The sequence below is a fragment of the Salvelinus fontinalis genome, chromosome 10 (assembly GCF_029448725.1).
Source record: "Salvelinus fontinalis isolate EN_2023a chromosome 10, ASM2944872v1, whole genome shotgun sequence".
NCBI lineage: Eukaryota > Metazoa > Chordata > Actinopteri > Salmoniformes > Salmonidae > Salvelinus > Salvelinus fontinalis.
In genome coordinates, this window is record NC_074674.1 from 21,468,699 (window position 1) to 21,496,111 (window position 27,413).

Sequence of the window (27,413 nt, forward strand, 5' to 3'; positions counted from 1 at the left end):
AGGAGAATGTGTCTGTGTGTGTGTGGGTTGGTTGGTTCTTCTATCCTTGTGGCGACCTAAAATCCCCCAAATTTCCCACAAGGATAGTAAAACAAGGACAATTCTCCCTCGTGGGGACATGTCCCATGAGGACAAAGGTTATTTTCAGCTTAGGGGTTAGGTTTAGGGTTAGGAGTTACGTTTAGGGTTTGGATTAGGGTTAGGGTTACGTGTTAAGGTAATGGTTTAGTGGTTAGGTTTAGAGTTAGGAGTTAAGTTTAGGGTTTGGATTAGGGTTACGTGTTAAGTTTAGGATTAGGGTTAAACTTAGGCTTATGTTAAGGGTAAGTAAGGGTTAGCGTTAGGGGCTAGGGAAAATAGGACTTTGAATGGAAATTAATTTTAGGTCCCCACGAGGATAATGTGTGTGTGTGTGTGTGAGTGTGTGGCGTCTGTGTGCACTGTACCTTGGTGATGGGGGCCTCTATGGTCATCGAGTGGATTCTGGCTACAGATGAGTACCTGCGGTTTTGCAGACTGGGTGCTGGAGACAACAAGACATAAGTTATCAGGACTACAGTACTATAACATACTCATCTTCCAGTCAAACATTTCATTCTAGTTGATATTATATGAGCTTGTGAACTGAATCATGTATGACGGACGTAGCACATCAGACCACTGGGCCTGTGGTGGCAGGCTGCTCTGTACAATGATGTGTTATGTACAGTTGGGTCCAAAATTATTGCCACTCTTGATAAATACGAGCAAAAAAGACTGTATAAAATTAATTATATAAACAGTGAGCTATATTGTACACTCCCAAAGAATTGGGAAATTATATTATTTTATACAAATACAATTGCTCAGAGAAATAAATAATAATAAAAACAATTGAAAAAAAGATAGGTTCAAAATGATTGGCACTCCTGTTTTCAATAGTCTAGCACCCTCCTCTTGCGAGGATAATGACACTGAGTCTTTTTCTGAAATGTTTTCTGAGATTGGAGAACACGTTGGGAGAGATCTTAGACCCTTCCACCATTCAGAATCTTTCCAGATCCTTGATATCCTTTGTCTGCTGTTATGGACTCCCCTCGTCAATTCAGACGAGAGAGAGAAAGAGAGAGTAAGAGAGAGAGAGAGGTTGGAGGACAAGAGAAGCACCCCTTCAGCCCAGCGAATGAAAATAGCAGCAGCTGCGTCATAGTGAGGGGGATGTCATCAGAGGCCAACAGCTCAACCGCCTTCCATAATGTACTGTAATCTGACTAATTTTGTTCTCTGATCCTCCCGCTCTCCTCATCCCCCTTTCTCTTTACCTCCTTCCTCTCTCTATCTTCCCCCTCTCTCTGTGTCCTTCTCCTTAGGTCCTGTGTGGCTTAGTTGGTGGCTCGCAACGCCCGGGTTGTGGGTTCAATTCGCAGGGGAGGGGGACCAGTAGAGAGCCTCTGCTAAATGCCCCAAAAAATGTAAATTCTTGTCTCTATATTTGTCTTCCCCTATCTCCATTGAGATCCCTCACTCAGTGTTCTCTTACCATTTCTCACAGACGCACGATCAGTACCCTGGTGTTCATACACACTCACCATCACTGCCACGTGAGCTGATTGACCTGGTATCAACCGACTCTTTCCTCCTGTCTCTGTGACGCAGGGAATGGCTCTCTGGGAAGAGAAAGAAATCAGGATGACGGACGATATGACCCAGATTAAGACTGAGACAATTTCTTAAAGATAGACAACGGCCTCACTTCTCGTCGCCTATGAGGGTTCAGTGTTCAACGTTGCAGTTGAGATAAGTTGTCTGAAATCATTACGTGACGGAGGGGGGTTCAGGGATTTTGTCTCACAAAACAAGTCCCCGAAAGTTACATCAGTGGCTTTATGATGAATTAAAAGATTAAAGAGAGGGAGTGTAGCTTACCTGACTGGGAATGTTCTCCATCTTTGTTGATCTTATGGACCTGAGACACACAATAACAGGAGAAATGCAGTTTGATATGGACCATATCACAGACAGAGAGAGAGAGAGAGAAATGGAGAGAGAGAAAGAGAGAGCATGAGTGCATTAGTAGATCTGGCTGGCGTTTTGTAAGAAAGAGTTCCTCCTGCAGTTTTATTGTGCAATCTTTCGACCCGCCGGTCTGTCAGGCTGCTGTGAGTTTTCCTCTCTTGCAGTGAGCGCATATAACATACTAATAAGACAGTCTCAACATGGACTCAAAATTACCCAACTAATGCGCCCATAGATCTACACATTACTGCACACAGGAGGGTCAATCTATAGGCCTGACGCATGTAGGGTTCAGCTGGGTTCATGTTTGGGAAGGTGTCAGTCAATATAGGTCCTTACTGTTTCCACAGCCATTGATTTCTATTTGCCAGCTGGCACAGGATGAGAAGTGAGGTGAGGTGAGGTGAGGTGAAGACGGGTGGGGGAGCTGATGGGCTGTAAGAAGGATGAGGGGAGAGGTGTAAGGGGAGATGAGGTGAGGAGGAGGGGGAAGGGTGAGGGTAGGTGGGGAGGGGGGACGTTTCTTTTTTTGCTGAGTTTATGTGCAAGAAATGTAATTAAACGCTTGTCAAATGCAATAGAAAAAGGCACAACACAACACAAACAATTACGTCTCGAAAATATTGTTTCCTTTTGTGAGCTCAAAGTCACTGGAAGGTCACATCAGAAAATATAATGAGGTCGGTCTATCTGATTTGGTCGGGCTCCACTTATCAACGGTTCCTTCGGCCCCAGTAGCAGGTTAAGTAAATTACAGGTTAGGATAACTAAACTCCTAAGCAACAAGGAATTGTTTTAAGAAGGAATTGTTTTAAGAATGTCATATCAAGGATCATTTTGCTATTTGATTTTGATCTTTAAGACCCCTTGAAGTGTCATCAAAAACAAATCTATATATATATACTGTATATATACTGTATATATATGAAGAATAAATGTATTTGGCCTTAATGCTATTAGCCCATACAAATGCATTTAATAACAGATGCGGGGGGGGGGGGGGGGGGTGATCAAACCAAAACTATAGGCAACTTCTGGGATGTGATACTGTGAGTCATCTTAGTTCGGAGAGATAGAGAGAGAGATGAGAGAGAGAAAGAGAGATGGAGAGGTAGTACAGAACAGAGAAAGTGAGAAGGAGTGAGATGGAGGGAGTGAGAGAAATAAAAAAGACAAAGATAGAGAGAGACTGAAAGATATATGGAAAGAAGGAGAAGGAGAGAGATGAAGGTGATGTTTGATGTAGAGCTCTGCTACCCGACCCGAGCCCGACGGGCCCCGACATTATACATTGGGTTAGGGCCGGATAGAGCCTCTTTATTCATCAATAACAAGGGTACGGGCATGGCTCGGCAATCACTAAATTGATCACTAACATTTTGAGCCATTTGCTGGTTCTCTGCTGTACAGTACAGTCGTATCTGATTAAATCATAACATGGTGTCAGAAGTACTTCAACCACGTCAAATATGAAGACAGGAGAGATTATCTCACAGGAAACAATAATGTTCCTTGAGTTTTGTCGGAGTTTAGAGTGACGAAAAGTAGCTAACACTCACTGCTCTCTCATGTCTCGTCATTGAGCAGAGCAGCCCAAGCGGAGCCATTGCTATGGATACTCAGACTCAGAGCGCCATGAGCAGGGTGCATGCAGAGCGAGCTGCCTGTGCGCAGGGGTCAAGTGACAGACAGACAGCCAATGGAGTTAATGGATTTACGAACTGAGGAAGTTATTTCGGGTTCCGGGCAGGGCCGGGTTTTAAATTTGGCAGAAGCATTCGGGCCCGGGTAGGGCCTGAACGTCGGGGACAAGGGTATGACGTAAAATTCATGCCCGTGCAGGGCTCCAGTGTTCTGTAAAGGGTCGCACACACCGCACCGAATGTGGATCTCCTCTTTGTCTATCGTTCGTTCAGCACATTGTTGACGTCTGACTGCCGACATTTTCCCGCGATTCTAAATGTAAAATCTGTTTGCAAGTACACTCTTAGAAAAAAGGGTTCTTTGGCTGTCCTCATATGAACCATTTTGTTTCCAGGTAGAACCCTCTGTAGAAAGGTTCTACATTGAACCCCAAAGGGTTCCCCCTGGGTTCTACATAGCACCTTTTTTTCTAAGAGGGAACTCTCAGCAGGCAGACGCTACTGGTGTGTTCGAGCCCTTAGGATTGAGATGACTAGTGACCTCTGATCCATTTAGTGCATCCTCACACGGACTCAGGATTAACTCTGGCCATGACACACAACGTTGCTCAGGACTCAAACGGGACCTTACTTAGGTAAAGTCAGTACTGCCACTGCCTATGTTACACATCAGCTCTATGTGGCAGCAGGTTGCCGGCAGGGTTCATTCTAATTCAATTCTATCTCCCTGTAAATTCCATTCAATTCAATTCAAATTTAGAGATAAATAAATCCCTCCCATGTCCATGTTTGGTCAATTCCAATAATTCAATTCCCAATTCAATATCATCCCCAACAATTCCACAAATTCCAATTAGAATTCAATTCAATCCAGGCTTTCAGGCTGATCATGTAACTGTTCAGACAGCCTAGCTTTACTGGAAAAATACAACTATCGGTTATTTAGGACTGCAGTCAATGTTTGATATTAAGTGCATTAATTCCATTAACTGGGAAATGTAGAAATATTGAACTCCAATTCAATTCCAAAGATGACATGTTTTTACAATTTCAAATCCATCCCAATTCAAACAGTCCAAATAGTCTAATTCCAATTCAAATCCAATTCCATAACTTGAAGACTGGTGAAATTCGAATTGAATTGAACGTACATTCATGAGTTAATTCAAGAATTGAATTGGAATTTCAAATTCAATTGGAATTGACCCCAACCATGGTAGCCAGCACTACTAACATGCAGACTGTCTGTTGGCTACAGTCAGTTCTGTTGGGCTGCTAGCGGCATTGGCTGTCAACACAGGTCTGATAGTTTGATATGGGCTTGTCTACAGTGGTGTGCTGGATCAGAGCCAGCAGTGGTCTGATACCTGCTTGCCAGCTGGGCAGTGAGACACACTCTAATGTTCCTGCACTGGTCTTTCAAAAGACAGCAGTAGACTTTTTCTCTCTCTATCTACAACTTAGCTTGCTCTAGGTCTAATGCAATCTGCTCCTGTCATCAGGCACAACAGGATGTATCAGGGCACAAGACGACTGCTTCCAGTTCACTCTCAACAATCTCTCTCTTCTCTCTCCCTCCTTCTCTATCTCTCCGTCTCTCGTTTTCTCCAGCGCGCACCAAATAGGGGAAATAGGATTACACACTGCTGATGACACAGGAGGTTGCCAGATTTAGCTGGCTTGCATCTTAATGGCCTCCTTGGGCTGGAATGCACAGACATATATGAGGTAAAACACAGTACATTACACTGGCTGGGGCTGCATGGGAAACATTCAGGAATATGGATGATGACTGTGAGTGGAGAGAGAGGAAGAGGGGGGAAAGAGAAAGAGAGAGTGATGGGAGAGGGAGAGAGAGAGAGACAAAGAACGAGAAAGAGAGAGAGAGACAGAGAGAGAGAGATGGGAGAGAGAGAAAGACAAAGAACGAGAGATAGAGAGAATAACAACCATGGGATATGCGTCAACAGCAACCTTGGGAAAATCCTCTGCATTATCATTAACAGCAGACTCATACATTTCCTCAGTGAAAACAATGTACTGAGCAAATGTCAAATTGGCTTTTTACCAAATTATTGTACAACAGACTACGTATTCACCCTGCACACGCTAATTGACAAACAAACAAACCAAAACAAAGGCAAAGTCTTCTCATGCTTGTTGATTTCAAAAAAGCCTTTGACTCAATTTGGCATGAGGGTCTGCTATACAAATTGATGGAAAGTGGTGTTGGGGGAAAAACATACAACATTATAAAATCCATGTACACAAACAACAAGTGTGCAGTTAAAATAGGCAAAAAACACACACATTTCTTCCCACGGCCCATGGAGTGAGACAGGGAAGCAGCTTAAGCCCCACCCTCTTCAACATATATATCAACGAATTGGCAAGGGCACTAGAAAAGTCTGCAGCACCCGGCCTCACTCTACTAGAATCTGAAGTCAAATGATCTGGTTCTTCTGTCACCAACCAAGGAGGGCCTACAGCAGCACCTAGATCTTCTGCACAGATTCTGCCAGATCTGGGCCCTGCCAGTTAATCTCAGTAAGACCAAAATAATGGTGTTCCAAAAAAGGTCCAGTCGCCAGCACCACAGATACAAATTCCAGACACCGTTCTAGACACCGTTTGTCACGCCCTGACCTTAGAGATCCTTTTTATATCTCTATTTTGGTTTGGTCAGGGCATGAGTTGGGGTGGGTATTCTATGTTCTATGTTGTGTATTTCTTTGTGTTTGGCTGGGTGTGGTTCTCAATCAGAGGCAGCTGTCTATCATTGTCTCTGATTGAGAACCATACTTAGGTATCCCTTTTTTCCACCTGTCTTTGTGGGAAGTTGACTTTGTTTAGGGCACTTTGCCTTTGAGCTTCACGGTTTGTTTTTGTAGTGTTTATTGTTTTGTTTGGCATAATTTTTGATTAAATAAAGAAAATGTCCGCTAACCACGCTGCACCTCCTCTACTTTCAACAGCCGTGACAGAACTTCCCACCACCAAAGGACCAAGCAGCGTGGTAGAGAGGACTCCTGGAAATGGGAAAAGATCCTGGATGGTAAGGGACCCTGGAGGCAGGTTGGGGAGTATCGCCGTCCAAGGGAGGAACTGGAGGCAGCTAAGGCGGAGCGGCAGCATTATGAGGGAACACGGCTGGTAAGGAAGCCCGAGAGGCAGCCCCAAAAACTGTTTTGGGGGGAAGACACGGGGAGTGTGGCTGAGTCAGGTTGGAGACCTGTGCTAACCGTGGCGAGCATGTGACTGGTCAGGCCCCGTGCTATGGGGTGATGCGCACTGTGTCTCGGTTGAGCATTCACAGGCCGGTGTGCTCGGTGCCAGCGTCCCGCATTTGCCGGGTGGAAGTGGGCATCCAGCCAGAACGGGTTGTGCCAGCTCTGCGCTCGAGACCGCCAGTGCGCCTCCACGTCCCAGTGTATCCGGTGCCTCGGCCAAGGAAGAAGCCTCCTCTATGTCTCCTGTGTGTCTCTTCACTCCAGAGACGGCCTCCAGCCCGGAGCCTCCAGAGAGGGCCTCCAGCCCGGAGCCTCCAGAGACGGTCTCCAGCCCGGAGCCTCCAGCAACGTTCTCCAGTCCGGAGCCTCCAGCGACGGCCTCCAGTCCGGAGCCTCCAGCGACGGCCTCCAGTCCGGAGCCTCCAGCGACGTTCTCCAGTCTGGAGCCTCCAGCAACGGCCTCCAGTCCGGAGTCTCCAGCGACGGCCTCCAGTCGCTGAATCAGTTATAGAACCCATTTCCCTTTATGGTTGTGATGTCTAGGGTCCGCTCACCAACCAATAATTCACAAAATGGGATAAACACCAAATTGAGACTGCATGCAGAATTCTGCAAAAATATCCTCCGTGTACAACGTAAAACACCAAATAATGCATGCTGAGCAGAATTAGGCCGATACCCACTAATTATCAAAATCCAGAAAAGAGACGTTAAATTCTACAACCACCTAAAAGAAAGTGATTCCCAAACCTTCCATAAGAAAGCCATCACCTACAGAGAGATTAACCTGGAGAAGAGTTCCCTAAGCAAGCTGGTCCTGGGGCTCTGTTCACAAACACAAACAGACCCCACAGAGCCCCAGGACAGCAACACAATTAGACCCAACCAAATCATGAGAAAACAAAAAGACAATTACTTGACACATTGGAAAGACTGAACAAAACTAATTAACACAAACTAAAATGCTATTTGGCCCTAAAAAGAGAGTACACAGTGGCAGAATACCTGACCACTGTGACTGACCCAAACTTAAGGAAAGCTTTGACTATGTACAGCCTCAGTGAGCATATCCTTGCTACTGAGAAAGGCCGCCGTAGGCAGACCTGGCTCTCAAGAGAAGACAGGCTATGTGCACACTGCCCACAAATGAGGTGAAAACTGAGCTGCACTTCCTAACCTCCTGCCAAATGTATGACCATATTAGAGACACATATTACCCTAAAGATTACACAGATCCACACAGAAATAAAAAACAAACCCGATTTTGATAAACTCCCATATCTACTGGGTGAAATACCACAGTGTGACATCACAGCAGCAAGATTTGTGACCTGTTGCCACAAGAGAAGGTCAACCAGTGAAGAACAAACACCATTGTAAATACAACCCGTATTTATGTTGCTTTTCCCTTTTGTACTTTAACCAGTTGCACATCTTTACAACACTGTATATAGACATAATATGACATATGTAATGTCTTTAATCTTTTGGAACTTCTGTGAGTGTAATGTTACCTGATAATTTTTATTGTTTATTTCACTTTTGTATATTATCTATTTCACTTGCTTTGGCAATGTTAACATATGCTTCCCATGCCAACAAAGCCCCTTGAATTGAATTGAGAGAGAGGGGGGAGGGGGGGCAGTGCATGTGATGAGAATGGAAGACAGAGAGAGCAGAGGGGGGACAGTTAAATAGAAATAGGTCAGACTCCTACATGGTGAAGGTCTACTTACAGACCCTGCTGTCTACTCAACAACTAGACTATAACATGCAAACTAGGGACACCGGCCAAGTGTCCCGCTGGGAAAGACCAGAAAGAGGAATAATTCTGTTTAGTGCTCAAAGCAACTCTGCCTGGCTCCCCATCCACATCGCTCTGGACAAACGCCGCGCCCACTAACAATTCGTCAATAAATCTATCAGGTCTACGCAGAAATAGACTGCTCCTTTTTCTTTATTTTCCTGGATAGTCTCTCGTTGAAGTGTCCTGAGGTAAGGAATGTTTTTGGAAGTACAACACTGCTGTCTTGACAACAGTTGGCCGCAAGGATTCCAAATCAGAAAAGTACTGTAAGGGCAGTTGGGGCAACGCCATAAATCCCACTGCAATGAAGAGGAGATGGGTGTGCTACTTTCAGTTCTTTCCCAGAATGGACTTTTCCCTTAGTCAGCAGTGCTCAGCACATCACTTGATTTCTACTTCTATGTATCCTTTAACTATAGGGGAGAGTGGGGTAAGTTGAGCCAAAGGGGTGAGTTGAGCCACACGTGTTTCTAGGAAACCATACACAAAATTCATATTTTGACCAAATATTTATAATTTCATGGAGTCTGTGAAGGTAGAAACCACATGGAGAAAGTTAGGTCCCCCAAAAAATATATATAGGTACAGTGGCTTGCGAAAGTATTCACCCCCTTGGCATTTTTCCTATTTTGTTGCCTTCCAAACCTGGAATTAAAATAGATTTTTGGGGGGTTCGCATCATTCGATTTCCACAACATGCCTACCACTTTGAAGATGCAAAATATTTTTTGTTGTGAAACAAACTTGAAAACTTGAGCGTGCATAACTATTGACCCCCAAAAGTCAATACTTTGTAGAGCCACCCTTTGCAGCAATTACAGCTGCAAGTCTCTTGGGGTATGTCTCTATAAGCTTGGCACATCTGGCCACTAGGATTTTTGCCCTTTCATCTAGGCAAAACTGCTCCAGCTCCTTCAAGTTGGATGGGTTCCGCTGGTGTACAGCAATCTTTAAGTCATACCACAGATTCTCAATTGGATTGAGGTCTGGGCTTTGACTAGGCCATTCCAAGACATTTAAATGTTTCCCCTTAAACCACCCGAGTGTCCTGCTGGAAGGTGAACCTCCGTCCCAGTCTCAAATCTCTGGAAGAAAAACAGGTTTCCCTCAAGAATTTCCCTGTATTTTGCACCATCCATCATTCCTTCAATTCTGACCAATTTCCTAGTCCTTGCCGATGAAAAATATCCCCACAGCATGATGCTGCCACCACCATGCTTCACTGTGGGAATGGTGTTCTTGGAGTGATAAGAGGTGTTGGGTTTGTGCCAGACATAGCGTTTTCCTTGATGGCCAAAAAGTTCAATTTTAGTCTCATCTGACCAGAGTACCTTCCATATGTTTGGGGAGTCTCCCACATGTCTTTTGGCGAACAACAAACGTGTTTGCTTATTTTTTCTTCAAGCAATGGCTTTTTTCTGGTCACTCTTCTGTAAAGCCCAGCTCTGTGGAGTGTATGGCTTAAAGTGGTCCTATGGACAGATACCCCAATCTCCGCTGTGGAGCTTTGCAGCTCCTTCAGTGTTATCTTTGGTCTCTTTGTTGCCTCTCTGATTAATGCCCTCCTTGCTTGGTCCGTGAGTTTTGGTGGGCGGCCCTCTCTTGGCAGGTTTGTTGTCGTGCCATATTCGTTCCATTTTATAATAATGGATATAATGGTGCTCCGTGGGATGTTCAAAGTTTCTGATATTTTTTTATAACCCAACCCTGATCTGTACTTCTCTCTGTACTTCTCCACAACTTTGTCCCTGACCTGTTTGGAAAGCTCCTTGGTCTTCATGGTGCCGCTTGTTTGGTGGTGCCCCTTGCTTAGTTGTGCTGCAGACTCTGGGGCTTTTCAGAACAGGTGTATATATACTGAGATCATGTGACAGATCATGTGACACTTAGATTGCACACAGGTGGACTTTATTTAACTAATTATGTGACTTCTGAAGGTCATTGGTTGCACCAGATCTTATTTAGGGACTTCATAGCAAAGGGGGTGAATACACATGCATGCACCACTTTTCCGGGTTTTTTCCCCATTTTTTTTCCATTTCACTTCACCAATTTGGAGTATTTTGTGTATGTCCATTAAATGAAATCCAAATAAAAATCAATTTAAATTACAGGTTGTAATGCAATAAAATAGGAAACACGCCAAGGGGGATGAATAATTTTGCAAGGCACTGTATCAAAACCAAAGTAGATAGTACGGGCTAATTAAGTCAAAATGTTTGCCTTGGGGTAAGTTGAGCCAATTGTTGAGCAAATGTAAAGTTGAGCAAATTGAAGTGTTTTCTTCCCAGGCGTAATGCAAGCCATTATCGCTGGGATATGAGGTAACAACAGGACCTGGCCTATGTTAAAAGCTTTTAAAAAAGTACAAAGTGTTTGTAAGGTGTTAAGCCTGTGTTAAAAGATTATTAAAATGATAAAAAGACAAAAAGCAAATGTGATGAATTGTGTTTGGGAATAAAGATAGACATGGTTTTAAAAAGGTAGTGGTAATATTTCATTCAGTACAGAAATGTATAGGCATCTTAACTTACCCTGTGCCGCGGCTAAATTTACCCCATACCCAGGGGAAATTGTGCCAAGAGACCACTTTTTTTGGACAAGCTATGTTTTCAAAACGGTAATGTTAAGATGAATTCTGATTATTTCCAGCAATATACAACATCCTGAAATATATGTATACTCAACAAAATATAAACGCAACATGTAAAGTGTTGGTCCCATGTTTGATGAGATGAAATAAAAAATCTCAGAAATGTTCCATGCACACAAAAAGCTTATTCCTCTCAAATGTTGTTTTGTTTACATCCCTGTTAGTGAGCGTTTCTCACTTGCCCCGATAATCCATTCACCTGACAGGTGTGGCATATCAAAAAGCTGATTAAACTGCATGATCATTACACAGGTGCAAGTTGGGGACAATAAAAGGCCACTCTAAAATGTGCAGTTTTGACACACAACACAATGCCACAAACAGTGCATTCGGAAAGTATTCAGACCCCTTGGCTTTTTCCACATTTTGTTACAGCTTGATCATAAAATGGATTAAATAACATTTGAAATTTTAGCAAATTTATTACAAACAAAAAACATAAATTATTGCCTTATTTACATAAGTATTCAGACCCTTTGCTATGAGACTCAAAATTGAGCTCAGTCACATCCTGTTTCCATTGATCATCCTTGAGACATTTCTACAAGTTGATTGGAATCCGCTTGTGGTAAATTCAATTGATTGGACATGATTTGGAAAGGCACACACCTGTCGGGGGAGAAGAGCCTTGGTCAGGGAGGTGACCAAGAACCCAACGGTCACTCTGACAGAGCTCCAGAGTTCCTCTGTGGAGATGGGAGAACCTTCCAGAAGGACAAACATCTCTGCAGCACTCCACTAACCAGGCCTTTATAGTAGAGTGGCAGACGGAAGCCACTCCTCAGTAAAAGGCACTTGACAGCCCATTTTGAGTTTGCCAAATGGCACCTAAAGGACTCTCAGACCATGAAAAAAAAGATTCTCTGGTCTGATGAAACCTAGATTGAAGTCATTGACCTGAATGCCAAGCGTCATGTGTAGAAGAAACCTGGCAGCATCTCTACGGTGAAGCATGGTGGTGGCAACATCATGCTGTGGGAATGTTTTTCATCTGCAGGGACTGGGAGACTAGTCAGGATCGAAGGAAAGATGAACGGAGTGGTCCTTGATGAAAACCTGCTCCAGAGCGCTCAGACTGAAGTGAAGGTTCACCTTCCAACAGGACAACGACCCTAAGCACACAGCCAGGACAACGCAGGAGTGGCTTCGGGACAAGCCTCTGAATGTGCTTGAGTGGCCCAGCCAGAGCCCGGGCTTGAACCCGATCGAACATCTCTGGAGAGACCTGAAAATAGCTGTGCCACGATGCTCCCCATCCAACCTGACAGAGCTTGAGAGGATCTACAGAGAAGAATGGGAGAAACTCCCCAAATACAGATGTGCAAAGCTTTCAGCATCATACCCAAGAAGACTTGAGGCTATAATCACTACCAAAGGTGTTTCAACAAAGTACTGAGAAAAGGGTCTGAATACTTATGTAAATGTGATATCAGTTTTTTATATACATTTGCAAAAATGGCTAAAATCAGTTTTTGCTTTGGCATTATGAGGTATTGTGTGTATATTGATGATGTAATTAAAAAAAAATCTATTTTAGAATAAAGCTGTAACGTAACAAAATGTGGAAAAAGTCAAGGGGTCTGAATACTTTCCGAATGCACTGTATGTCTCAAGTTTTGAGGGAGCATGCAATTAGCATGCTGACTGCAGGAATGTCCACTAGAGCTGTTGCCAGAGAATTGAATGTTAATTTCTCTAAATCATTTTAGAGAATTTGGCATTACGTCCAACCTGCCTCAAAAACCGCAGACCACGTGTAACCACACCAGCCTAGGACATCCACATTTGACTTCTTCACCTGGAGGATCATCTGAGACTAGCCCCCCAGACAGCTAATGAAACTGTGGGTTTGCACAACCAAAGAATTCCTGCACAAACTGTCAGAAACCGTCTCAGGGATGCTCATCTGCGTGCTCATCCTCCTCACCAAAGTCTTAACCTGACTGCAATTTGGCGTCGTAACCGACTTCAGTGGGCAAATGCTCACCTTCGATGGCCACTGGCACACTCGAGAAGTGTGCTCTTCACGGATAAATCCCGGTTTCAACTGTACCGGGCAGTATGGTGTCGTGTGGGCGAAAAGTTTGCTGATGTCAACGTTGTGAACAGAGTGTCCCATGGTGGTGTTGGGTTTATGGTAAGGGCAGGAAAAATGAATGAACACAATTGCATTTTATCGATGGCATTTTGAATGCACAGAGATACCGTGACGAGATCCTGAGGTCCATTGTCATGCCATTCATCCGCCGCCATCACCTCATGTTTCAGCATGGTAATTCATGGCCCCATGTCGCAAGGATCTGTACACATTTCCTGGAAGCTGAAAATGTCCCAGTTCTTTCATGGCCTGCATACTATTCAGACATGTCACTCATTGAGCATGTTTGGGATGCTCTGGATCGACGTGTGCGACAGGGTGTTCTAGTTCCGGCCAATATCCAGCAACTTCTCACAGCCATTGAAGAGGAGTGGGATGACGTTCCACAGGCCACAATCAGCAGCCTGATCAACTCTATGAGAAGGATATGTGTTGCGTTGCATGAGGAAAATCATGGTCACACCAGACACTGACTGGTTTTCTGATCCACGCCCCTATCTTTAATAAGGTATCTGTTACCAACAGATGCATATCTGTATTCCCAGTGATGTGAAAACCATAGATTAGGGCGCCTAATGAATTTATTTCAATTGACTGATTCCCTTATATGAACTGTAACTCAGGTAAATCTTTCAAATCGTTGCATGTTGCGTTTATATTTATTTTCAGTGTAGATATCTTTGTTAGAAAGAATACTATATTTCCCTTGACAGAGTGAAGATGAATGTAAAGAATTGCTAAACTTAACCCACTGTCCCCCATTGAGATGAAAAACAAACCTCTTTTAAATGTTATAATGCTAAACAAATAGGATGAGGAGATCTGTCACATGTAGGACCAGAGAAAACCTAGTAATTCCCAAGGATAAGAGTCAGGAGAGAGAGAACAGAACAGCGCTCGGCTTTGGCACGCAGATGCAAACATCGGACTCACCGCCAGTCAGAGACAGTAGATGAAAGGCAGCGGCTAGCTAGCCTAGCGTAGCACAGGTCAGAGAGCAGCTAACTTGGCCTGAAGGTATTAATAGCTCTGGCGGTGTCTGGCTGCTAGCCCTCTCAGGCCTTAGCAGGGGATGCTTATTGTAGCTTAGCGCTAGCTTAGCTTAGCATGAACACTAGCTCTTAGCCTACAACCCCACTGAGCACCACGTGCTTGTGAGCAAGCCAAAACAATACAGGCCACTATAGACTACAGATGCCATAAATGCCATAACAATGCTAGCATGCCAAAGCAACCTACAGTAGGTCCACAGACATTAGACAACTTCTCTTACTCACATGGTACTGTACATACACAGTAGAGTGGACTTGCAATGACTACCACATAGCATAGTGCTGTCTGTCAGACTGGTACAGAACACGTGAGGCCAACATATTCAAATTAAATTACATTTGTAACATAGAAGTATCGACTTCACCGTGAAATGCTTACTTACGAGCCCTTTCCCAACAATGCAGTTAAAAAGTAAGAAAATGAACAAATAGATCAAAAGAAACTAGTAACAATTAAATGACAATAACAAGGCTACATATGGGTTATATACAAGGAGCACTGGTACTGAGTCAGTGCAGGAGGTACAAGGCAGTTGGGGTGATTGATTGAGGTAATATGTACATGTCGTTTCGATGATTGATGGAAGTACTATGCACATTTAGGTAGGGAGTGAAAAGCAGAAAGTCCGGGTAGCCATTTAATGAACTGTTCAGCAGTGTTATGGCTTTGGGATAGAAGCTGTTCAGGAGCCTTTTGGTCGCAGACTTGTTGCTACGGTACCGCTTGCCGTGCGTTAGCAGAGAGAACAGACTGTGACTTGGGTGGCTGGAGTCTTTGACAATTTTTAGGTCTTTCCTCTGACACCGCCTGGTATAGAGGTCCTGGATGGCAGGGAGCCTTGCGGTCGGATGCAGAGCAGTTGCCATACACATTGTACTGCAATGAAAGGCATCATACAGTAGTAGAAAAATGGTCTTCACATGGCTATCATAGGGCTGTCCCTGATCCACTTGAGGTTGCATGTGTACCATATAGCTACAATGCTAGCATATAAGGGAAAAGCACAGGAAACACCACCTGCCTTCCATACAGCATAGAGCTGCCATTGATCCACAAGACATTGAGGCCATATGAGTTACATCACACTGAAGTTATGTGATACTTGACAGAAAAAAAGGGGAGATCAATAAATGTTTTTTTATTTTCTTGACGGGGTATATATTTCTCTTATGTACACATAGTTGAAGAATAGATCATGTAGCTATCTACCAATGATTAAGACCACCTTGACTGCTCTGGTTACATGAAACATAAAAATAACTTTCATGCCTGTTTATCTAACTACTGGCTGCATGGCTCACCTGTTTGTTGTTGTCACTGTGGGGCCTCTTGATGGACACAAAATGGCGGATCTTTCTGTAAAGAGATTGAAAGAAAAGCATATTAGATTGGGAACCATATGTAACCAGTTACCAGTTAAAAACATGTCAACCACCAGTTAACCATTTAAACAACCAGTTAACATCCAATTAACTGTAAGCGGTTCTCCTAGAAGGAAGACCAGTGGCGGGTATTCATGGATGACAAGGGAAGCCGGGCTTCCACAAATGTTTGACCCCAAAAAATAAAAATAATATTTTGTCTCTCTGTGTTTTCGTAATTTTCTGTCAATTCGCAAGTGGCTGAATCTCACCGGAGAAATCATCCGAGCGAGGGAAACAGCGCCCCTCTGTCTCAGTATGTGTAGCCCATGTATCTGATGCTGTCTGGAACAAAAGAGTATGACATGTTGCCGCCATAGCATTTGATTGATTGATGCCAGCAAGCATTTGGGCTCCCTTGAAAAAACAATGATTAAATAATTAGCCAATCAGCGTTGAGCTCAACTGTGGGTTGTCCTGGCGCAGAAAAACACCCCCCAAGGGAGACCAGTTTGGATTTGGCTTCGCACCGATCAAATCACATCCTAAGCAAAATGTCATCATTCTTGTCTGCTTGTGTTGATGTCCTGCAGTAGTTAGCTTGCAAAACCGTCCCGTTCCTAAGCCATGGACGGAGATGTGGATTTGGACTTGTGGTTTGTACTTAATTTTTTTTATACGCCAAACGATTAAGACAGCAGTTCTGATCTTATCATGAATGAATATGTTGTGACACTTGCCTGAGACGATTGAAGTTCAATATGTAGCCTAGATGTAGCAAGTACCATCACGTTAACTAGCTAGCTAACTTAGCTGGTTCATTGCTGCCCATGAGAGGAAGTTATGCTCGCAAGCATTTAAGCTAAGTAGCCAATGAAAACCAAACTGAAAGCCATAGACCGTTTTGCCAACATGAAAGAGAAGAGGATGGCATTGGCATTCAACTAGTCTGCAAAAGCCTTTCATTTTTTCAATTGCGCGCAAACACACACAGACAGAAATCAGTATCATGGACAGACACATGATATTTAGAAACTATATTTAGAAATTGATCGGACTAAATTGTTTTTGGTATCTTAAACTTTGTTTCCAGTGTATTAAACTAAGCATATACAGTGCATTCAGAAAGTTTTCAGACCCCTTGACTATTTCCACATTTTGTTACATTACAGCCTTATTATAAAATTGATTCAATTGAAAAAAGAATAATCATCAATCTACACACAAAACCCCATAATTTTGAAAACACTGTTTTCGAAGTTTTGCAAGTGTATTAAAATTAAAAAACAGAAGAACCTTATTTACATAAGAGGCGACTCCGGGATGCTGGCCTTCTAGGCAGAGTTCATCTGTCCAGTGTCTGTTCTTTTGCCCATCTTAATCTTTTCTTTTTATTGGCCAGTCTGAGATATGGCCTTTTCTTTGCAACTCTGCCTAGAAGGCCAACATCCTGGAGTTGTCTCTTCACTGTTGACGTTGAGACTGGTGTTTTGCGGGTACTATTTAATGAAGCTGGCAGTTGAGGACGTGTGAGGCGTCTGTTTCTCAAACTAGACACTCTAATGTACTTGTCCTCTTGCTCAGTTGTGCACCGGGGCCTCCCACTCCTATTTATATTCTGGTTAGAGCCAGTTTGCGCAGCTTTGTATGAGATCTTCAGTTCATTGGCAATTTCTCGCATGGAATAGCCTTCATTTCTCAGAACAAGAATAGACTGACGAGTTTCAGAAGAAAGTTCTTTGTTTCTGGCCATTTTGAGCCTGTAATCGAACCCACAAATGCTGATGCTCCAGATACTCAACTAGTCTAAAGAAGGCCAGTTTTATTGCTTCTTTAATCAGAACAACAGTTTCCAGCTGTGCTAACATAATTGCAAAGTTGCAAAGTTTTCTAATGATCAATTAGCCTTTTAAAATGATAAACTTGGATTAGCTAACACAACATGCCATTGGAACACAAGAGTGATGGTTGCTGATAATGGGCTTCTGTACACCTATGTAGATATTCCATTAAAAATCAGCCGTTTCCAGCAACAAAAGTCATTTACAACAATAACAATGTCTTCACTGTATTTCTGATCAATTTGATGTTATTTTAATGGACAAAAAATGTGCTTTTCTTTCAAAAACAAGAACATTTCTAAGTTACCCCAAACTTTTGAACGGTAGTGTAGATATTTTTTTATAGATTTGCAAACATTTCTAAAAACCTGTTTTTGCTTTGTCATTATGGGGTATTGTGTGTAGATTGAGGAGGGAAAATAACAATTTAATCCATTTTAGAAAAAGTCTGTAATGTAACAAAATGTGCAATATTTGCTTTGTGGAATTCACCGGACAGATGTTGCTCTCCAGTTTGTGATGAAACAAACATATGTGTAGTTGAATTCATTCCACCACTGTGTGACTGTTTGTTGTCATGACCTTATTGTATATCACGGTGGAGTCTGAACAAATGGATTATACAGGAAACAGCACAATTTGGCTTTTTGGCTTTTTTATTGGCTTGGCTTCCCTAGTGATTTTACCCACGCACATCAACTGAGGAAGACAGCGGCTTGCCAGAGTAGATAAACGTGTTATTTAAGTGGAAGCGATGAAGGCAGTGGCTTACCCTCCCTGGCCAATCACAGGCGTGATCTTGACGTGCTGCTGTATGCTGTCACCCGACTTCCTCCTGGCGTAGTAAATCCCCTGCCACTCCTAGACATAGAGAAAACTATAGTCAGACGACACCACAACACTCATAGAGAATGACAATCGGACAACTGAATAGAAAACACAGGAGGAAAAAAATATAGATGGATGTTCTTCATTGAGGTCCCGAGGTTTTTCAGTGTCTAATGCGCTCTCACCTTTCCTTTCTTGATGCAGGTGTTGATGGTGTCTAGAAGATCTGCTCGGTTCTTGTCACTCTTTGGGAGTTCCGTCAGCTCTTTCCCTATCAACTCTCCCTTGTGGTAACCCATCATACACTCAAATGCCGGGTTCACATACTGGGGGAGGAGGGAGAGAGAAGGATTGTTTTTTCCATTTGAACTTTATTTCACCATCATTTCACTGAATACCTAAACGACCCAGCAAGGTCAAGACCGACTGCGTTTTGTGTGTGTGTGTGCATGTGTGTGTGTGTGTGCGCGCGTGTCACTGGCGTAGCGTAGTTTCTCAACCACCTCAATGTCGGAGTTTGGGCCCTCCCCTCCCTACATTTAATATTTTTAACCGCTTCAGCCACTCACAAAGCATATACTATCGATCGCTGTCCATGGTTCTGAAATTGCACCGTCTACGCGGCTGCCTATCGATATGCTATCAGATGATGTGGTTGTCATTTTCTCATGTTAAGCCTAACGTTTATGTTTCATGAAGCTATCGGCCTACAGGGTCGCAATGCTGCTATTTAGAATGCTGGCTGGTGGCAATAATGTATTTACTTGTTCAGTCATTCAAGTAGGAAATTCAAACATTGCAGATTGTAAAAGGAATGTTTGATGCAACAGCATACTAATCAGTAACCAATTGATGTATTTTTTCATGTACAACTGTCCTGTAGGCCTATAGTCTACCTTAGTTGTCCTCGTGCTCTCTAGCAGCTTGGATAGGAAGTTTGTGCCGCGTAAAACCAATCTACTAACGCCAAATAATACAATCAGTCCATCGTCAAAACAATCGCTTGCTAGTGATTGTTTCCTTATGCAGACAATGCAGCCTGTCTATAGCTAGTATTTAGCTGGTAGCCTATTTATATTACACGGACTCCACGCTGTCGGGGCCATCCGTCTCATCACTCGTAGGGTTACCAGTGTTCACAGAAGGGGGGTTGCTCTCAAGAGCTGCCGCTAGGTCTCCGGCAGTCATCAGCTTAGTTTTCTGGGAGAGGAGGAGGAGGAGAACGTGGGCCGGCACTCTCACTATGGGAACTGCCACTGTTCTCGAGGGCAGGACGAAGAGGAGGAGGAGGAGAAGGAGGGCCGGCACTCTCACTATGGGAACTGCCACTGTTCTCGAGGGCAGGACGAAGAGGAGGAGGAGGAGAAGGAGGGTCGGCACTCTCACTAGAGGAACTGCCACTGTTCTCGAGGGCAGGACGAAGAGGAAGAGGAGAAGGAGGGCCGGCACTCTCACTACAGGAACTGCCACTGTTCTCGAGGGGAGGACGAAGAGGAAGAGGAGAAGGAGGGCCGGCACTCTCACTATAGGAACTGCCACTGTTCTCGAGGGGAGGACGAAGAGGAAGAGGAGAAGGAGGGCCGGCACTCTCACTAGAGGAACTGCCACTGTTCTCGAGGGGAGGACGAAGAGGAAGGCCACTGTCATGGCCGGGTCGGGGGACAGTGGTCGGGACTGGTAGGCTGCTAGTGCCAGCTGCTACATAACCCTCCTCCTCTTCCTACTAGCTTCTGCCTGCGAGGGTGTTTCGTTGGTTGAGGACGAGTTGGTAATTCGGTAATTTGGCACGACCATGATCAGATAAAGCTTTCTTGCGTTGTTTTTGTGCACCACTTGGTCTGGCCTTGTCTTTATCCATCTTGAAGAACATACTCACTCTCCATCCATATCAAGAGTCTGACCTGATTCCCCTTGTCTTTTTTGAACTAGATACACGATGTGTGAAGACTATTGTCTGCCTGACTCACCTATACCAATGTAGATTGGTCAACACAACACTTGGCTTGCTACATGTGCAAATTAAAAAGGAGGGTTACTGTCAAAAGCTTTTTTTTTTTTTTTTTTTAAATACACAGTTGAAGTCAGAAGTTTACATGGAGACATTGTTGGAGTCATTAAAACTCATCTTTCAACCACTCCACAAATTTCTTGTTAACAAACTATAGTTTTGGCAAGTTGGTTAGGACATCTACTTTGTGCATGACACAAGGCATTTTTCCAACAATTGTTTACGGACAGATTATTTCACTCTATCACAATTCCAGTGGGTCAGAAGTTTACGTACACTAAATTGACTGTGCCTTCAAAGAGCTTGGAAAATTCCAGAAAATTATGTCATGGCTTTAGAAGCTTCTGATAGGCTAATTGACATAATTGTAGACCTCCACAAGTCTGGTACATCCTTGGGAGCAATTTCCAAATGCCTGAAGGTACCACGTTCATCTGTACAAACAATAATACGCAAGTATAAACACCATGGGACCACGCAGCCATCATACCGCTCAGGAAGGAGACACGTTCTGTCTCCTAAAGATGAATGTACTTTGATGCGAAAAGTGCAAATCAAATGTCCTCTGGTCTGATGAAACAAAAATAGAACTGTTTGGCCATAATGACCATCGTTATGTTTGGAGGAAAAAGGGGGAGGCTTGCAAGCCAAAGAACACCATCCCAACCATGAAGCACGGGGGTGGCAGCATCATGTTGTGGGGGTGCTTTGCTGCAGGAGGGACTGGTGCACTTCACAAACTAGATGGCATCATGAGGGAGGAAAATGAGGTGGATATATTGAAGCAACATCTCAAGACATCAGTCAGGAAGTTAAAGCTTGGTCGCAAATGGGGCTTCCAAATGGACAATGACCCCAAGCATACTTCCAAAGTTGTAGCAAAATGGCTTAAGGACGACAAAGTCAATGTGTTGGAGTGGCCATCACAAAGTCCTGACCTCAATCCTATAGAAACTTTGTGGGCAGAACTGAAAAGTGTGTGCGAGCAAGGAGGCCTACAAACCTGACTCAGTTACACCAGCTCTGTCAGGAGGAATGGGCCAAAATTCACCCAACTTATTGTGGGACACTTGTGGAAGGCTACCTGAAACGTTTGACCCAAGTTCAACAATTTAAAGGCAATCCTATCAAATACTAATTCAGTGCATGTAAACTTCTGACCCACTGGGAATGTGATGAAAGAAATTAAAGCTGAAATAAATCATTCTCTCTACTATTATTCTGACATTTCACATTCTTAAAATAAAGTGGTGATCCTAACTGACCTAAGACAGGGAATTTTTACTAGGATTAAATGTCAGGAACTGAAAAACTGAGTTAAATGTATTTGGCTAAAGTGCATGTAAACGTCCAACTTCAACTGTAAATATGAGATGACCAGTGCATGGGCCCCCAGAGCTTGTGGGCCCCCTCCGTGCGGGGGCTGCAGGGTTTACGCTACGCCAATGGTGTGTGTGTATACCTGTATCACATGGTCTTCACTGGTGATCTCCACAGCCTCCTGACAGTGGTCCAGAGCAGTGAACACTGAGTTACACGCCCTGAGGGAGAGAAGAGAGAGCAATCTGTTTAGTCATACATAGTGAGTGTGTGTGTGTGTGTGTGTGTGTGTGTGTGTGTGTGTGTGTGTGTGTGTGTGTGTGTGTGTGTGTGTGTGTGTGTGTGTGTGTGTGTGTGTGTGTGTGTGTGTGTGTGTGTGAGTGTGTGTGTGTGTGTGTGTGTGTGAGTGTGTGAGTGAGTGTGTGTGAGGCCCAATGTACCTGAGTTTGAACTGGCAGCGCACCTCTCCATGTTCAATCTGGAGCAACTCATTATAGCAGGCAGAGACACTACTGTTCTCCACATACTTCTGACAGAGAGAGAGATAGAGAGAGAGAGAGAGAGAGAGATAGAGAGAGAGAGAGAGAGAGAGAGAGAGAGAGAGAGAGAGAGAGAGAGAGAGAGAGAGAGAGAGAGAGAGAGAGAGAGAGAGAGAGAGAGAGAGAGAGAAAGACAAAGAGAGAGGGAGACATGAAGTGAAATATGACAAACATAGTCAGCTATGAGCTGCGGACCTTTCAGCCTGGAGGTAGGACATGTGATGAGAGCTGTGACCTGCTGACATGTTAAATAGACTGCTCACATACAATAAAGTCCAGAACACTACAGTACAGTTGGTAAACACTGTGATGTGTTTATAAGATGAGCTAGCTGACTGGCTGACTGACTGACTCAGCAGATGGATGATAGGATAGCATGAGTGTTTTGAGTTGTCTGGCTCAGTACACTTTACAGAGTCCCAGAGGAGATGGTGGGGGCAGATGTCATGCCATATAAAGTAATATCCCCTCTTCCCCCTATAGTACATAGAGAACATAGAAGGAGAAGAGTACATACTCTGCTGAATCCAGCGCAGAGGAGAGGAAGAACAGACTGCTCCCCCTGACCTGAAGGCCTATAGAGTAGAGAGAACAGCATAGACAGTACACACTATGACATTATCATCATCAGCTCACATATGATATACATACAGTGCCTTCAGAAATGTATGCATACCCCTTGACTTATTTCACATTTTGTTGTGTTACAGCCTGAATTCAAAATGAAATAAATATATTTTGTTTCTCACCCATCTACACACAATACCCCATATTTACAAAGCGAAAAAAAAATTGTTGCAAATTTATTGAAAATTAAATACATAAATATCTAGTTTACATAAGTATTCACACCTCTGAGTCAATACTTTGTAGAAGCCCCTTTGGAGGCGATTACAGCTGTGAGTGTTTTGGGGTAAGTCTCATAGAGCTTTGCACACCTGGATTGTACAATATTTGGCCATTGTTCTTTTAAAAATCATTGCTAGACAGCCATTTTCAAGTCTTGCCATAGATTTTCAAGCCAATTTAAGTCAAAACTGTAACTAGGCCACTAAGAAACATTCAATGTTGTCTTGGTAAACAACTCCAGTGTAGATTTGGACTTGTGTTTTTGGCTATTGTCCTGCTGAAAGGTGAATTCCTCTCCCAGTATCTGTTGGAAAGCAAACTGAACCAGGTTTTCTTCTAGCATTTTGCCTGTGCTTATAGCTGTATTCTGTTATTTTTTATCCTGAAAAAAACCCTAGTCCTTGCCAATGACAAGCATACCCATAACATGATGCAGCCACCAACATGCTTGAAAATATGAAGTGTGTTGTGTTGGATTTGCCCCAAACATAACGCTTTGTATTTCAGGAAAGAAAGTTAATTTCTTTGCCACAGTTTTTGCAGTATTACTTAAGTGCCTTGTTGCAAACCAGATGCATGTTTTGGAATATTTGTATTCTTTTCATGCTTCCTTCTTTTCACTCTAGTCAGTCAGGTTAGTATTGTGGAGCAATGTTGTTGATCCATCCTCAGCTTTCTCATATCAGAGCCATTAAACTCTGTAACTGTTTTAAAATCCCCATTGGCCTCATGGTGAAATCCCTAAGCTGTTTCCTTCCTCTCCGTTAACTGAGTTAGGAAGGATGCCTGTACCTTTGTAGTGACTGGGTGTATTGATACACCATCCAAAGTGAAATTAATAACTTCACCATGATCAAAGGGATATTCAGCTGGGTTTGTTTACACATTTACCAATTGTTGCCCCTCATTGCGAGGCATTGAATAAACCTCCCTGGTCTTTGTGGCTGAATCTGTGCTTCACTTCTCAATTGAGAGACCTTACAGATAATTGTATGTGTGGGGTACAGAGATGGGGTAGTCGTTAAAAAAATCCTGTTAACCACTATTATTGAACATGCAATGAGTCCATGCAACTTATTATGCAATTTGCTAAGCACATTTTTACTCCTGAACGTATATAAGCTTGTCATAACAAAGGGGTTGAATACTTATTGACTCAAGATATTTCAGCTGTTAATTTTTTATTAATTTAAAAAATGTTCTATAAACAAAATCCCACTTTGACATTTACATTTCAGTCATTTAGCAGACGCCCTTATCCAGAGCGACTTACAGGAGCAATTAGGGTTAAGTGCCTTGCTCAAGGGCATCTCGACAGATTTTCACCTCGTCAGCTCGGGGATTCAAACCAGCAACCTTTCAGTTACTGGCCCAACGCTCTTAATCACTAGGCTACATTATGTGGTATTGTGTGTAGATCAGTGAAACAAAATCTAAATGTAATCAATTTTAAATACAGGCTGTAACACGACAAAATGTGGAAAAAGTCAAGGGGTGTGAATACTTTCCGAAGGCACTGTATCATTATAGAATACACATACATGTACTGCATGCCATTATCACCATCAACGTGAAAACATTTATCATTATATTTGGTGTGTGTGTGTGTGTGTGTGTGTGTGTGTGTGTGTGTGTGTGTGTGTGTGTGTGTGTGTGTGTGTGTGTGTGTGTGTGTGTGTGTGTGTGTGTGTGTGTGTGTGAGTATGTATGTATGTAACTTGAGTTGTGAGAAAAATAATCCTCTTGAATGGCAATAAACGCCATCAATCAATTCTGATTTGATAGACATGTATACTCACGTCTGTGGCACGACGGCCAGAATGACTGTGTGTTCTGAGCGCTTTGTGGCACGAATCAACCTGGATCAACGACACAAGAGATTGATCATCTAAGAGACTGATAAAACAGAAGCGCTCGAAATCCCGCAGATGGTCAAGAAAAATATATATTTTCACAACCACAAAATGATCACATATATGTTTCGGACCCCATACGAGGACTTGAAGTGCTTTTGTGGCTTTACCTTAAAAGATTCCCTAGCTAACTCACGAGGCAGGTTTGAGAGCAATAAGTGTGATTGAGTTGATCGCTTCATTTGACAGACATACAACATGAGAGGAGGCTTTAGAATGAGTGCCAGTATAAACATGTGGGCAGTGGAGGAGTGATGTCATTTGCATATGAGATAACATTTCTCTACTTTACACAGGCTCACCATGGACACAATGTACTGGAGGGATGGGAGGGAGGAAGGGAGGAAGGGAGGGAGGGAGGGAGGGAGGGAGGGAGGGAGGGAGGGAGAGAGAGAGAGAGAGAGAGAAGGAGAGAGAGGGAAGGAGAGAGAGGAGAAAGAGGGAAGGAGGGAGAGAGGAGAGAGATAAGGAGAAAGAGGGAAGGAGAGAGAGAGAGGGAGAGAGAGGGAGAGAGAGAGAGAGAGAGAGAGAGAAAGAGAGAGAGAGAGAGAGAGAGAGAGAGAGAGAGAGAGAGAGAGAAAGAGAGAGAGAGAGAGAGAGAGAGAGAGAGAAAGAAAGAATGAGACTTGTGATAGATCGGTATTTATAGAGAAGAGAGAAAGCCACTCTCTCTGCTTCTGGGAAAATATTACCATGCGTGACTAATAACTCTAATCACTAGATACTGTATGAAGAAGCATTTGATGGTCTGACCACATGATAAATACTGGGTGGGATTATTAGGACAGTTTGAATTTTTAGTGTATCTACACTGAACAAAAATATAAACACAACATGTTTCATGAACAGCAAAAATAATTATCCCAGAAATTTTCCATATGCACAGAAATCTTATTTCTCTCATATTTTGTGCACAAATTTGTTCATATCCCTGTTCTCCATTGCCAAGATAATCCATCCACCTGGCAGGTGTGGCATATCAAGAAGCTGATTAAACAGCATAATCATTACACAGGTGCACCTTGTGCTGGGGGCAATAAAAGGCCACTCTAAAATGTACAGTTTTGTCACACAACACAATGCCACAGACGTCTCAAGTTTTGAGGGAGCGTGCAATTGGCATGCTGACTGCAGGAATGTCTACCAGAACTGTTGCCAGAGACTTGAATGTTAGATAATTATTGAACTATTCCAACCGGCCTAACAACCACAGACTATGTATATGGCGTTGTGCAGGCGAGCGGTTTGCTGATGATAATGTTGTGAACAGAGTGCCCCATGGTGCGGTGTTAATTGTATGGGCAGGCATAAGCTACGGACAATGAACACAATTGCATTTTATCGATGGCCATTTGAACGTACAGAGACATCGTGACAAGATCCTGAGGCCCATTGTCCTGCCATTAATCTGCTGCCCGTCACCTCACGTTTCAGCATGATAATGTACGGCACCATGTCGTAAGGATCTGTACATAAGCTGAAAATGTCCCAGTTCTTCCATGGCCTGTATACTCACCAAACATGTCACCCATTAAGCATGTTTGGGATGCTCTGGATCGACGTGTATGACAGTGTGTTCCAGTTCCCGCCAATATCTAGCAACTTCGCACAGCCATTGAAGAGCAGTGGGACAACATTCCACAGGCCACAATTAACATCCTGATCAACTCTATGCGAAAGGAGATGTGTCGCAATACATGAGGCAAATGGTGGTCACACCAGATACTGACTGGTTTTATGATGCTCGCCCTTAAATGTTTTTTAAGGTATCTGTGATGCATATCTATATTCCAAGTCATGTGAAATCCATAGATCAGCTAAACATTTAGATTGCTAAATTAGTTAAGAGGCCAGCTAGACAGTTTGAGTTTACCGACAGACAGCTTCTGCCTCAAAGTATCGTGAGTGGCGTCCATCGATGACTACAATCTCGTGGCTCTGGTCCAGGAAACACTCGATGGCGGACTCAGGCGTTCGGGCGATGTTACACCTGAAACCCGCCCGGTCACACGCCCACCAGAAGGCATCGCTTTGACCATCCTCCTTCGCAAACACCAGCAGGACCTGGGACAGAGTGTGTGTGTGAGAGAGAGAGAGAGAGAGAGAGAGCGAGAGAGAGAGAGAGAGAGAGAGAGAAAGAGAGAGAGAGAGAGAGCAGATGGTCTGAAATACCTCTTACCTGACAGAGGCAGCTTGCTGCAAAAACATTGGTTACTTTAATAAATAATTTGTTCATAAATAATTTGTTTGCTTGTCGGAGCAAGAGTGTGTGGTT

At 43.5% G+C, this 27,413-nt stretch overlaps 1 protein-coding gene across 1 annotated transcript in view; it reads right to left on the reverse strand.

The window, feature by feature from the left end:
• Window positions 1–27,413, reverse strand: part of LOC129863810 (high affinity cAMP-specific and IBMX-insensitive 3',5'-cyclic phosphodiesterase 8B-like) — an 81,753-nt gene that overhangs the window by 20,258 nt on the left and 34,082 nt on the right. The window contains exons 3-13 of the mRNA XM_055936086.1: window positions 27,012–27,202; window positions 25,025–25,084; window positions 22,894–22,951; window positions 22,278–22,366; window positions 21,980–22,058; window positions 18,695–18,835; window positions 18,454–18,542; window positions 15,781–15,835; window positions 1,906–1,945; window positions 1,569–1,646; window positions 447–523 (exon numbers count right to left, since the gene is read on the reverse strand). Of these exons, the coding sequence (XP_055792061.1) occupies window positions 447–523; window positions 1,569–1,646; window positions 1,906–1,945; window positions 15,781–15,835; window positions 18,454–18,542; window positions 18,695–18,835; window positions 21,980–22,058; window positions 22,278–22,366; window positions 22,894–22,951; window positions 25,025–25,084; window positions 27,012–27,202 (957 nt within the window). The remainder of the gene's footprint in view (window positions 1–446; window positions 524–1,568; window positions 1,647–1,905; window positions 1,946–15,780; window positions 15,836–18,453; window positions 18,543–18,694; window positions 18,836–21,979; window positions 22,059–22,277; window positions 22,367–22,893; window positions 22,952–25,024; window positions 25,085–27,011; window positions 27,203–27,413) is intronic.